The sequence below is a fragment of the Balaenoptera physalus genome (assembly GCF_965194825.1).
Source record: "Balaenoptera physalus genome assembly, chromosome: 16".
In the NCBI taxonomy this organism is placed as follows: Eukaryota; Metazoa; Chordata; class Mammalia; order Artiodactyla; family Balaenopteridae; genus Balaenoptera; species Balaenoptera physalus.
In genome coordinates, this window is record NC_138898.1 from 63599199 (window position 1) to 63611699 (window position 12501).

Genomic DNA, 12501 nt, shown 5'->3' on the forward strand with positions numbered 1-12501 from the left:
AGGACTAAATGAGATAATAACAAACAAAGCCTCTGACACATGGTCTGGCAATAATTAATGGCTCACCATTGATCACTCTGCCTTTCCCTCTTCTACTCACTGTCAGCTTCTTAAAGATAAAGATTATTTTACTCATACCTGTCTCCCCAGAACCTAGCATGGTGTCTGCCACACTTATGAAGGCTTGCAGAAATGCTGCCACAAACCTCTAATCTTTTCACTAAAACCCTCGGGGCCAGATGTTTTCCAGAAAAAAGAAACTTCTTCTGCTTCTGTTGACAGAAGCAGGGCGTGATCAGAGGTAGGTAAGGTTATCCAAGGACGACTTCAATCAAGAATATGATTCAATAGGGGCTTCCCTGGTGGCGCAGTGGTTAAGAATCTGCCTGCCAATGCAGGAGACATGGGTTTGAGCTCCGGTCCGAGAAGATCCCACATGCCGCAGAGCAACTAAGCCCATGTGCCACAACTACTGAGCCTGCGGTCTAGAGCCCGTGAGCCACAACTACTGAAGCCCGCGTGCCTAGAGCGTGCTCCGCAACAAGAGAAGCCACCGCAATGAGAAGCCCGCGCACCGCAACAAAGAGTATGCCCTGCTCGCAGCAACTAGAGAAAGCCCGTGCACAGCAACAAAGACCCAATGCAGCCAAAAATAAATTAATTAATTAATTAACAACAACAACAACAACACGCGAAGTTCTCCAAGATCCACTGCTAAAGGACATACAACATGATTCACCAAACAAAACTAAGTGCTTGTGACAGCTCCACAGAGCAAATGTATAGAAAAAGATCTCCTTTCCAGTTCTCCAGACTATAACCATGGTTCTCTCCAGGCAGCTGAGGAGGGGACCAGGAAAAGGGATGGTAACTGTGAAAGGGAATTTTAGCCTTACTTTAAATGTTATATGTTTTCACAAGGAGAATTTATCCATGGAGTATTGGTATGATTTAAAATCAACGTAATACTTAGGAATGAAGTTAAGCAGGGAGGCAAAAGACTTGTACACTGAAAACTACAAAACATTGCTGAAAGAAATTAGAGAAGACATAAATAAATGGAAAGACATCTTGTGTTCATGGATTGGAAGACTTAATATTGTTAAGGTTCAATACTACCCAAAGCAATCTACAGATTTAATGCAATCTCTATCAAAATCTCAATGGTATTTTTTTGGTAGAAATAGAAAAGTCCATCTTAAAATTCATATGGAATCTCAAGGGACCCCCAAATAGCCAAAACAATCTTGAAAAAGAAGAACGAAGTGGGAGGTCTCACAAAGCTACAATAATCAAAACAGTATGTTGTGACATAAAAGACAGACACATAGACCAATGGAATACAATAGATTGCCCAGAAATAAACTCTCACATTTATGGTTGGGGGAAAGGACTGTCTTTTCAACAAATGGTGCTGGAAAAACTGTATATTCACTGCAGAAGAATGAAGTTGGATCCTTATCTTATACCATATACACAGTTTAACTCAAAATGGATCAGAGACCTAAACATGAGAACTAAAACCATAAAACTCTTAGAAGAAAACATGGGATTGAAAAGCTTCGTGACATTGGATTTGGCACTTGATTTATTGAACATGACACCTAAAACACAGGCAACAAAAGTAAAAATAAATAAGCTGAATGACATCAAAATTAAAAATTTTTGTGCAACAAAGGATGCTATTCATAGTAAAAAGGCAACCCACGGAATGGGAGAAAATATTTGTAAACTACATATCTTATAAGGCGTTAATATCCAGAACATATAAAGAACTACAATTGAACAACCACAACAACAACAAAATCAAACAACCTGATTCAAAATGGGCTAAGGATTTGAATAGACATTTCTCTAAAGATGATAATTAAACAGCCAATAAGCCCATGAAAAGACGCTCAACGTCATCAATCACTAAGGAGATGCAAATCAAAACTACAACAAGATCCTCATACGCATTAAGATGGCTACTATTAAAAAAAAACCAGAAAGTAAGAAGTGTTGGTGAGGATGTAGAGAAACTGGAACCCTTGTGTACTGATGTTAAGATGGTGAAATGGTGCAGCTGCTATGGAAAAGAGTATGGCGGTTTCTCAAAAAATTAAAAGTCGGATTATTGTATGATCCAGCAATTCCACTTCAGGATATACACCCCAAAGACTGGAAAGCAGGGACTCATACAGATATTAGTACACCCACGTTCATAGCAGCACTATTCACACAAGCCACATGTGGAAGCCAAGTGTCCACTGATGAATGAATGGATCAAAAAAACGGGGTCCATCCATGCAATGGAATATTATTCAGACTAGGAAGGAAATTCTGACTCATGTTACAATGTGGATAAACCTTGAGGACATTATGCTAAGTGAAATAGGCCAGTCACAAAAAGGCAGACACTATACAATTCCACTTATATGAGTTTACCTAGAGTAGTGAAATTCAGAGAGACAGAAAGTAGATTGGTGGTTGCAGGGCCTGGGGGAGGGAAGAATGGAGAGTTACTGTTTAATGGGTACAGAGTTTCACTTCTATGAGATGAAAAAGTTCTTGAGATAGACGGTGGTGATGGCCGCACAATATGAATGTGCTTAATGCTGCTGATCTGTATGCCTAAAAATGGTGAAAATGGTCAACGTCATGTTACGTATATTTTACCACAATTAAACATTTTTTAAAACAATTAGGAAACTCAGAAAGGTAACGTGTGCCTTATAAGAGCACATACCTGTTCAGGGGCTAAGCACTAAGTTACTCTTGATTTACCAAAAAGAGCTCACCCTGCAGGAAAACCTGCAAGTGAACCGTTTCCAAAATGCATTTTTACACTGGAAATCTGTATTTCCCAAGCCCCTCTTGCAAACTGCCCCTTGGCAATCCTTGGCACACCAGCAAATGTTTAACTGCCCCAGGGGTGTGGGGGCTGGAGATGCCAAAGGTAAGGCCTCTGAGCCTGAGTTTTAGCCCCTGCGTCCTTGCAACCAAGACCTGCAGGGACAGGCAGCGGGGCTGCCCAGCTGCCATGTGCAAGCTGAGCCCCAGGGACGCGGCTCTGCGGAGGCTGGACTCACCTCCACGAAGTAATTGCTCAGGGCTGGGCCCGAGTCGTTCTGGAAGGTCTGGCTGATGCGGAGGTGCCTCTTGTTGCGGCTGTCATCCCAGTGCGTCCCATAGCTCGCCTCCAGCTCCCAGTGGAGGTGGCCTGAGCCCTCCTCATGCCGGAGCTGGACCTGGAACACCCCACCAGGGAGACCCACAAGGAAGCCTTGTGTACGCAGACCTGAGCCTCCTCACAGTCACCCACCCTGAGATGCAGGCTTGCTTATCTGGGGTGACAGTTCTGTAGGAAGCATGGATTTTTCTGCACTGGTTTTGATTTTGTAAAATATTGCATTAGAATAGGATTCATCTTTGCAGTTTCTGGTGTCCCCTTAAATTTTGGCCCCCGAGGTGAAAAACTAACCTGCCCCATGCTGGTCCATGCCCTGATAAGGAGTAGAAAGAGCCAGCTGCCATGGGAGGATGACTCCTGATCTGCTTCGTATAAACCCAAAATCTCCCCCTCCCGCCACTCTCCCACAGCAGCCTCCGGCTCCCTGGACAGATCCTCTGTGGACCAGGGCTTCCCACCTGTGGGCTCCTGGCAGCCACTGTCTCCTCCTACCTCTGAACCACAGGTCGAGGCAACACAGGCTCATCCATTTATTCACTCACTGAACACGTTTTCCCCCAAGTACCAAGTAGATACTTCGCTGGGCACTAGACAGCCAGGAATGAAGAAGCCAGAAGCCCCCTCCCTTGTGGGGGCAACAGTTCAGGGGGAGAAGCAAACTTGTAACAATTAACAAAGAAGCAGTCACTTCTCCCTTTTGCTCACCCCACCAGCCACTCTGATAACTACCAGTTCTTTAACAGCTCCAATCACCCTCCAGCCCCAGGACCTTTGCACTTGCTGTTCCCTCTGCCTGTGGCACACTTCCCTGGGAACAGAACTATCTCATATTTTAATTTTCAGCTTAAAATTCATTTCCCCCAAAGAAGCCTTCCCTGCTGCCCTGTCCAAATTAGACTCCCCTGTGCTACGCTCTCTCGGCCTCTGCCCTGTCTACCACCCATGGCACTTACGTCTCCCTTGATTTGGTCCATGTCTCTTGCTCTCTGCCACACACCCTCCCCCAGCAATGGAATGGCAGAGACTAGGTGCTGCCTTAAGCACAGCTCTCCCCCAGTGCTGGGCATAGAGTAGGTATTTAATAAACACCAACTGAACAGGGGAAAGATGAGACTAAAGTTCCAATCCCTAATCCGTTCCCATACACGACCTTGAGCAAATACATCTCTCTGAGGATGGGCTCAGGGTTCTCACCCACCACTTCCCTAACCCTGGGGGCTCCCTCCAGACACCCTGCCCGGCCCCGGCACCCACCTTGTGGCTGAACGCTGGGATCTGCGTGCAGTGGAGCTCGTGGTCCAGCTCCAGCTTGTACGTGGCCTCTGAGCCGCTCTCCACCCGCAGCTTCTGGCTGGTGCTGCACTCCTGTGCCAGCTGCTTCGCCTGACCTGTGCAGGGCAACCCAAAGACCCCTGCCCTTCCTCTGCCAGGTAGCCCTCCATCCTCATTCCAAGCAGAGGAGCGTCCAGTACAGCCCAGCTTCAGCCAGCCCCCTGGATCTGCCTCACCTAATGTCACTCATTGGAACCTGCCGATGGGGAGGTTTTAAGAGACAGATTTATGTCCCCCCCAACACACACACACACACACACACACACACACACACACACGTAGTGTTTTTTTGTTTGTTTGTTTTGTTTTTTAACTGGCAGGTGCTCAGCTCCATACAAAGCCAATGGAATGACTCACTAGCTAAGGAGCCTCATGGTGAGGCCAAAACACCCGAGGTGACAGTGGCACCTTAGCCCTCGGAGCCACAGCCCCAGGAGACGGTGCAGGTCCGGCCACTCCCCACCTCGCCCGCAGCCAGCATGCGGTGCCGTACCCAGGAGGCCATACTTGATCCTCAGGGAGCTGGTCCAGAGGCGGCCCCGCTGCTGCAGCAGGCCTAGGGTGCGCAGCCCCACAAGCCCTGGCACGAAGAGCTCGCCACCCAGGGCCACCACCTGCTGCCCTTCCTCCGCCTTCTTCTCCAGCAGTGCTGCGGGGAGAGCAGGTATGGTGTGGTCATGGCCTGCGCCCCAGAGACTGACACCCTACCCCCAGCACCAGGTGAGGAAAGGAAGTGGGAACCGCCCAGGGGGGTGTCCCGATAGAACCAATGCCTGAGTCTCCGCCGAGGAATGCTGACATCAGGGCCAATGACAGTGCTTTGCACTGTCCAGGTGACAACCCCAAAAGTCACTTTTGTGGGTCCAGACCAAAAGGTTTTAAATAAAGTAGAACAAAACAAAATAGAATGGACCAGAAGATAAATGACTGTGCATCAAGGATCATCAGGTAAATTTCACCTTCTGCAACTTGTTTCTGCTACACTGATATTCAGCCAGATCACACAGGTATAGCCACGCTGGTTAAAATATCAAAAATGCATAGGCCAGCTAGTCAACAGCCCTAGCCACTCACATCCCTCCTCTGGAATCTCCGAGAACACCCCACGAGCAGCATCGCCAGGAGGGCTCCACGCCAGCTCCGTCACCAGGGTGGGCATCTGGTCAGACTGGTAAGTACCCAGGCCAGGCCGTGTGTTCAAGATACAAACAGCGCCCCATGCAATTCGGGTCAAAATGCAAAATGTGTTTTTTACACATTGTGTAACATGTAATGTGGGTCAGAATCCGAACACCCCAAAAGGTGCTGGTTGATGGTTCATGCAGAGCAGTCGAGCGCATTGGAGGGGCACCTGGGGGACTCGGGCAGAAGCTGCGAGCAGATACAGAGCCTGGATTTTCCTTGGATGGAATGAATACTGGGGTATCGGGTGGGGCACTCAGCCCTCCCCCCTCCCCAAGCCTGGCCACTGAGGAAACGTGGCACAAAGGGGTCCCTCCTCCTACCTGACACGTGGGCCGGGTCGCTCAGCAGGTTGCTCAGTGACATGGAGAAGGCCAGCCTGCTGCCTGCCTGCCGGCTGAGGTTCCCGGCGAGGACCACAGGGCTGCCCGACGTCACCAGTTTCACCTCCAGCTGGGCCTCGATCCGCTGAGCCCCACCACCTGCTGCTGGCCACAGGTTGCTCCGGCCCTGGAAAGGCCCCAGCATCCCTTGAGGGGACCGGCTCTGCCAGCAGGCTCCACCCGGACCGCAAGAACCAGGACCGGACAGAGGGCAGGAGACACAGCCTGGTTAATGGGCTTCTAGGCTGATCCTGCTGCAATTTCTTAAGCTCGATATTGTTCAAGATAGGTCATCTCTGTTACAAATTCAGACATAAGTCTGAAGGACCCTTCCTCCTTATCCCCCCAACCTCAACGCCCTGTCCAATCTATCAGGGACTCTGGCCAGCTCTCCCTGCAGAATATTCTGGGACCCGACCACTTCAGCCACCTCCACCACCGCCCCGGCTTGAGCCTGTTCATCGCCACTGTGTTCCTGTGACATTCTTCTCCCGGCTCTCCTGGCTGCCACCCTGGTGACCAGGGCAAGCCCTTCCAGACTCATAGAATCACAGCACACCTCTCTTCCTCAGGGTAAAAGCCAAAGTCCTTGCAAAGGCCAACAAGCCAAGACTTTCTCCGGAAGTCAGCAGTGCAGCCCTGGCCAGACGAAGGCAAAACTGCCCACAGACACCGGGAGGCAGGACACACAGATGGCCCCAAACATGCTCTGTGTCTCCATCATTGAGGTTTTCCAGAGCAACTACAGCCCATAGCAATGGCAGCTGTCATCTCTGACGGCCACGCCAACTGTAGACCAATCCTACGGACCTCTCTGCTGCTGCCAGCTGATCTGCTTACCCAAAAGATGTAAAAACGAGCTCACTATTTCCAGACTGTCCACTACTTTATACTGTCTTGTAAATCCTGGTTTTGCCTTTGTTCCTTGGCAACAGTCACAAATCACTCTCTTCTGATTACTCTTTGGCAAAGCCTTACATGATCTGTCCTCCCACCTTTCTGTCCCTTCTCCTATTCTGCTCCAAGCACATGGGGCCTCAGGCTGTGCTTCTAACACTCTGTGCACATTCCTGCCCCAGGACCTTTGCACATGTTGTGCTCTTTACTTGCAATACCCTTCCCCCAGAGAACCACATGGCTCTCTTCTGCACATGCTTTATGTCTTAGCTAAAAGCTATCTTCTCAATCAGGCTTACCCTGTCAGCCTATTTAAAACTGAAGCTGTGGGACTTCCCTGGTGGTCCAGTGGCTAAGACTCCACGCTCCCAATGCAGGGGGCCCAGGTTCGATCTCTGGTCAGGGAACTAGATCCCACATGCCGCAACTAAAGATCCCACGTGCCGCTACTAAAGAAAGATCCCGCATGCTGCAACGAAGATCCCGCGTGCTGCAACTAAGACCCGGCGCAGCCAAATAAATTTTTAAAAAATAATAAAAATTAAAAAAAATAAAACTGAAGCCAACCCTCAGACCCTTCTTCTCACATAACTTCAGACCCCTGGATCCAGCTCACTGATCCCCTTTTCCTATAGTGCTTACACTCACCTATCACCACAATTTGCTTATTTATTTTACTGATTATCTCTCCTATGAGAATGTAAGCTCCAAAAGGAGAGAATTTTGTGTGTGTATCTCTTTTGTGTGCTGTCTTCCCGGCACATTGTAGGTGCTTGATAAATAGTTGTTGAATAAATTAATAAAGACAATGAAAAATACAGGTTTCGTTCCCCTTCTTGGTCTCCCAGTCTCCCTCAAGGCAACCACTGTGTCCACTTCTCGGGCATCTTCCAGAGACAGCATGGGCCTATATGTATGTGTGAGTCTGTATGTATATGTGTATATGTGTGTGTGCACGCACATGGGTGTACGTGTGCACTCCATCACACACGTGCACATTCCCTCTTGCTCTACACAAAAACAGATGCAGGCTCTGCACTCTGCTCTGCTTCTCTCACTTAATGGTGTGTCTTGGAGATGATTTTCTCTGGTTTGTATCAGAAGCTTCTCGGCAGTAGCTGGAGTTGTTCTCAAAGTGCAGCCCATGAACAGGATGATTGTAGAATTTCTCATCCAAACCAGGACATTTAATGGTTAAAGAGACCACTAATCATATTGAGCTTGGTCAATGGTAAACTGGGGCTCTCCAGGTAACCTGGGACTTGGGGATGCTCTATCATTGCACCCAGGGGAGGGGGCACTGAAATCTAACACTTTCCTCCACGCCATCCTTAAACCCCATAAACACTCAGCTGAGTCGAACCCAGCTTTGCTGCTTTGTATTCCTGAGCTCATCTGCCTTAGTTTCCCCATCTCCTATGGGCTTACCAAGAGGACTAAAAGAGGGACCCGGGGTCAAAGCCATCCGTGGCCCCCCCCCCCAGAACAGGCTTTGGAAAGTTCCAGACCCCCAGCTGTTACCGTTAATCATGATGGGTCTGAGGCAGCTAGAACTGGAGTTTCTCTAAAGGCCAATGTTTCCAGGCTGCAGACAGCCCTCTGGAGGGCGGCAGGCAGGTCTGCAGGGAGGTGCAGGCAATTAGCACTCGTGCGCTTAGTGAACAGGGGTTGCTTCGAGGGCTCCCGGGAGCTCTGAAAATGATTCGTAGTCTCAGCCGTCAAGCAGCTGGGGCTTGAGGAGGAAGATGGTCTCCCCTGATACTTGGTCTTCCCACCCGGACAGGAAGCAGACCTGGGAGCTGAGAGTGTGTTTATGCAGCAAAAATTCCAGCCCTGGCTCCAGATTTTCAACCCAGACCTCTCTGAGAAATCACTGGAGACCGAGGCAGAATCACCAGACTCATGGCCAAAGGGGCCCAGAGGTCCTGCTTGGCAGGAGCGAGTCTACAGCTGCTGTTTTTATCCTTTTTGGAGTCACTGACCTGCTTGAGCATCAGATGGAAGGTCTAAACCCTCTCCCCAGAAGGGGGACAGACACAAAACTTCTGCACAATTGCAGGGGCTTCAACAGACTCAGTGAGTCCCATCCAGGTCCTCCTGGTTGAGAACCTTAAAAAGTACCTATAACGAAGAGAAAAACGCACACACCTTTGCTCCAGGAATTCCACTGCTAAGAATTTACCCTGAAGATGGAAGGGTGATTTGTAAGACCAAAAACCCGGGAAAAACTCCAGAGCCCTCCACTACGGAACCAGCTAAATAAATTCCATCCCATTGACTATTATGCGGCCATTCAAAATACATGGTAGACATTCTTGTTTTTAAAATAAAAGATGGGGGGGGGGAATATATTGATATCTATTTGGGGATTGTGGGCATAGATGATTTCTAAGAGGAGTCACAGAAAATGAACAATGATTGGCTTTGAGGAGGGGTGTAAGGGAAAGTTTTTAACTCTATGCCTGTGCTGACCAATAGAACTTTCTACAATGATGGGAAAGTTCTAAAAAGTGGCCAGTGCAGCTGAGAAACCATATCTTTAACTTTCTGTTACTCTGACTCACTTAAATAGTCATGTGTATAGGGGCCATCATACTAGACACTCAGTTCTACGCCCTTCTGTACCTTTTGAACTTGGGATCATTTAAATGTATTACCTATTTTTTTAACTAAATTAAATTGTACCAGTATGTGCTGGTACAAAAAGATATATTTTTGACTGAAAAAAAAAAAAAAAAGCAACATGTGAAGAATAGGATGTGATCCTTTCATATAAAACAAAAACTAAACTCAAAACTGAAAGGTTTCATAAATCTATAGTATTATGGGTTGAACTGTGTGCCCCTTCAAAAGATGCTGAGGTCCTAACCCCCAGGACCTGTGAATGTGACCTTATTTGGAAAAAGGGACTTTGCAGATGATCCAGTGAGGTCATTAGGATGGGCCCTAATCCAGCATGACTGGTAAACTTACAAAAAGAGAAATTTGGACACAGATACCTACAGAGGGCAGACAATGTGGAGATACAGGGAGAAGACAGCCATCTACAAGCCAAGAAATGCCTGAGGCTACTAAAAACTAAGAGAGAAGCATGGACTAGATTCTCCCTCACAGCCCTTAGAAGGAACCAACCCTGCCAACACCTTGATTTTGAACTTCCAGCCTCCAGAACTGTGAGGGAATATTTTCCATTGTTTAAGCACCCCCAAATTTGGGGCACTTTGTTAAGGCAGCCCTGAGGAACTCATACAGATTTCTTGGTGTGTGCATTGACATTTCTTCTGGAAATTTGGGGAGTGGCACTCTTTCACTTACCTTTTTATACCTTTCTCTACTCTGAATTTTTTAAAGCATGCTCCTGTGTTACTAATATTATCAATTTATGACATCAATAGTGGTGAGATTTGAGCTCATTTTTTTCTTCTTCATACTCTTCTGGGTAACAAGAAGTCACAAACGTTATTGGTAAGTGGAAGGAGAAGAACAGCTAAAACACCAAAGGAGGTGGTGATGAGTAAGCAAGGACTGGGGCTTGAAATGCCCAGGGAGGTGGCAGGAGCCAACACCGGTGGGCTGAGGACAGGGAACAAACCTTGATGTAGTAGACGTCCCTGTCATCCAGTATCAGTTCCAGGTGACCCATGCAGGCACTTTGCAGAGTGTCAATCTTTCCTGGGAGACAAAACGAGAGTTTAGAGACCAGGGTTCAACATCCTGGATCCGCCCCTGTGTTCACCAGGGGATGTCCTGCTGGTTTCCTAATCTCTGAGCCTGTGGCTCCTCGCCCATAAAACGGGGCTCTATGTAGTGCCAACCTCAGAAGGTGGCTGAGGAGTCCACAGTGAGCGCGCTGCATCTGGCACATGGCTGAGGGCACGGTGACGGGGAGGAGCGCTGTCATTACCGTCCAGCTCAATTTTCTTCTTGGGATGGAGGAGCTTGAGCCGGAGCTTCCTCTGGGGCCAGCTGTAGCTGACATCCACCCCGACGTCCCTGGGCACTTCCGACCTGGGCGTGCCCATGAAGATGTGGGCTGAGGCTTCTTGAGGGAGCCAGGAGTCCTTCTGGAAACACAGCAGAGTCCTCGAGATCAAGAACCCATCCAGGCCCCCCCCCGACCTTCAAAAACTTGAGTTCTTATGCTCATCCTTGTCCCCGCCAGATAAGAACCCCCAAACCAGGAATCTGGGGATCCGTATCCTGGAGGGGAGTCCTACAGGACAACTCAGGACCACAGGGACAGGATCTCAGTTTGTTCAGCAGCCAGGGAAGGAGGCTTATCGCACACCATCGGCACCCTGCCCAGATCCCCTCGGACCCCTTGACCAGCTCAGCATGCTCATGTCCCAGCTTCTGTGCACTTTGCTCTTAACCCCTGGCACCTGGGACCTCCAGAGCATTCCCCTCCGGCACAGGAGGGAAAAACATCCCGGCTCCTTAGCCTCAAGGGGACCAAACTCTGAGATGTAACTCCTGCTCCAGGGCTGCCCAGGGATCACACTGAGGCTGCCACCGCACCTGCTATCACTCTTGCTCAGCTTCTTCCCCTTCCCTACCCTATTTTCTCCACCATCTTCCTGGGTCCTCCTGGAGTCTTTTCTTCATCCACACTTTTACCCAAATCCTTGGCTCCAGTCTGCTTCTGGGAAAACACAGCCTAAGACACAGGCCCCCTTTAAAAACCTGCATCAGGGACTTCCCTCGTGGTGCAGTGGTTAAGAATCCGCCTGCCAATGCAGGGGACACGGGTTCGAGGCCTGGTCCGGGAAGATCCCACATGCCACGGAGCAACTAAGCCCACAAGTGCACCACAACTACTGAGCCTGCACTCTAGAGCCCGCGAGCCACAACTACTGAGCCCACGTGCCACAACTACTGAAGCCCACGTGCCTAGAGCCCATGCTCCACAACAGGAGAAGCCACAATGAGCAGCCCACGTACTGCAAAGAAGACCCAATGTAGCCAAAAATAAATAAAAATTAATTAATTAATTAAAAAAAAAACAACCCTGCATCATCGTCATTCATTTAGTACCAATAAATGTTGACTACTGTGTGTGAGGCACAGTTGCAGGCATGGGGAATGCAGCTGAGTGTTGGACACAAAGTCCCGCCCTCTTGGCACCTAAGTTCTAGAGGGGGAGGCACAGGACCTCCAGACACAGAAGTAGGTAAGATGGCAGCTGGTGGTGGTGAGCGCTCTGCTGACAAACTCAGCGGGTTAGGGGTCCTGACAGGGTCATTGTTCTGCACTGGGTGGTCAGGGAGGGAAGCTGTCTCTGAGGAGGGGGCATTGGATGAGACTTGAAGGAAGCAAGGAGTCGAGTGGATGTCTGGGAAAGACTGTTCCAGGCAGCAGAAACAGACAGTGCAAAGGCCCTGGGGCAGCAATGCACTTGGCATTTAATAAAAAGGAGGTCAGTGTGTCTGGAGAGCGGTGAGCCTGGTAAACATTTGGGGAGATGGGGAGGAGAGGCCGGCATGGCTGGATCACTGAAAGCCTATCGGTCAGGGCGAGTGGGTCCTACTTTGAGAG

General features: G+C 49.0%; 1 protein-coding gene and 1 long non-coding RNA gene across 4 annotated transcripts in view; one reads left to right on the plus strand and one right to left on the minus strand.

Annotated features, from left to right (window-relative positions):
• LOC309645071 (uncharacterized protein) overlaps positions 1 to 12501 on the minus strand; it is a 189157-nt gene that overhangs the window by 93918 nt on the left and 82738 nt on the right. For all 3 annotated transcript variants that reach the window (XM_082429604.1, XM_082429603.1, XM_082429605.1), the window contains exons 22-27: positions 10871 to 11030; positions 10559 to 10638; positions 6010 to 6196; positions 4998 to 5153; positions 4427 to 4560; positions 3072 to 3230 (exon numbers count right to left, since the gene is read on the minus strand). In XM_082429604.1, the coding sequence (XP_082285730.1) occupies positions 3072 to 3230; positions 4427 to 4560; positions 4998 to 5153; positions 6010 to 6196; positions 10559 to 10638; positions 10871 to 11030 (876 nt within the window). The remainder of the gene's footprint in view (positions 1 to 3071; positions 3231 to 4426; positions 4561 to 4997; positions 5154 to 6009; positions 6197 to 10558; positions 10639 to 10870; positions 11031 to 12501) is intronic.
• Positions 1 to 12501, plus strand: part of LOC309645113 — a 252052-nt gene that overhangs the window by 50737 nt on the left and 188814 nt on the right. The gene's annotated exons all lie outside the window — the stretch shown is intronic.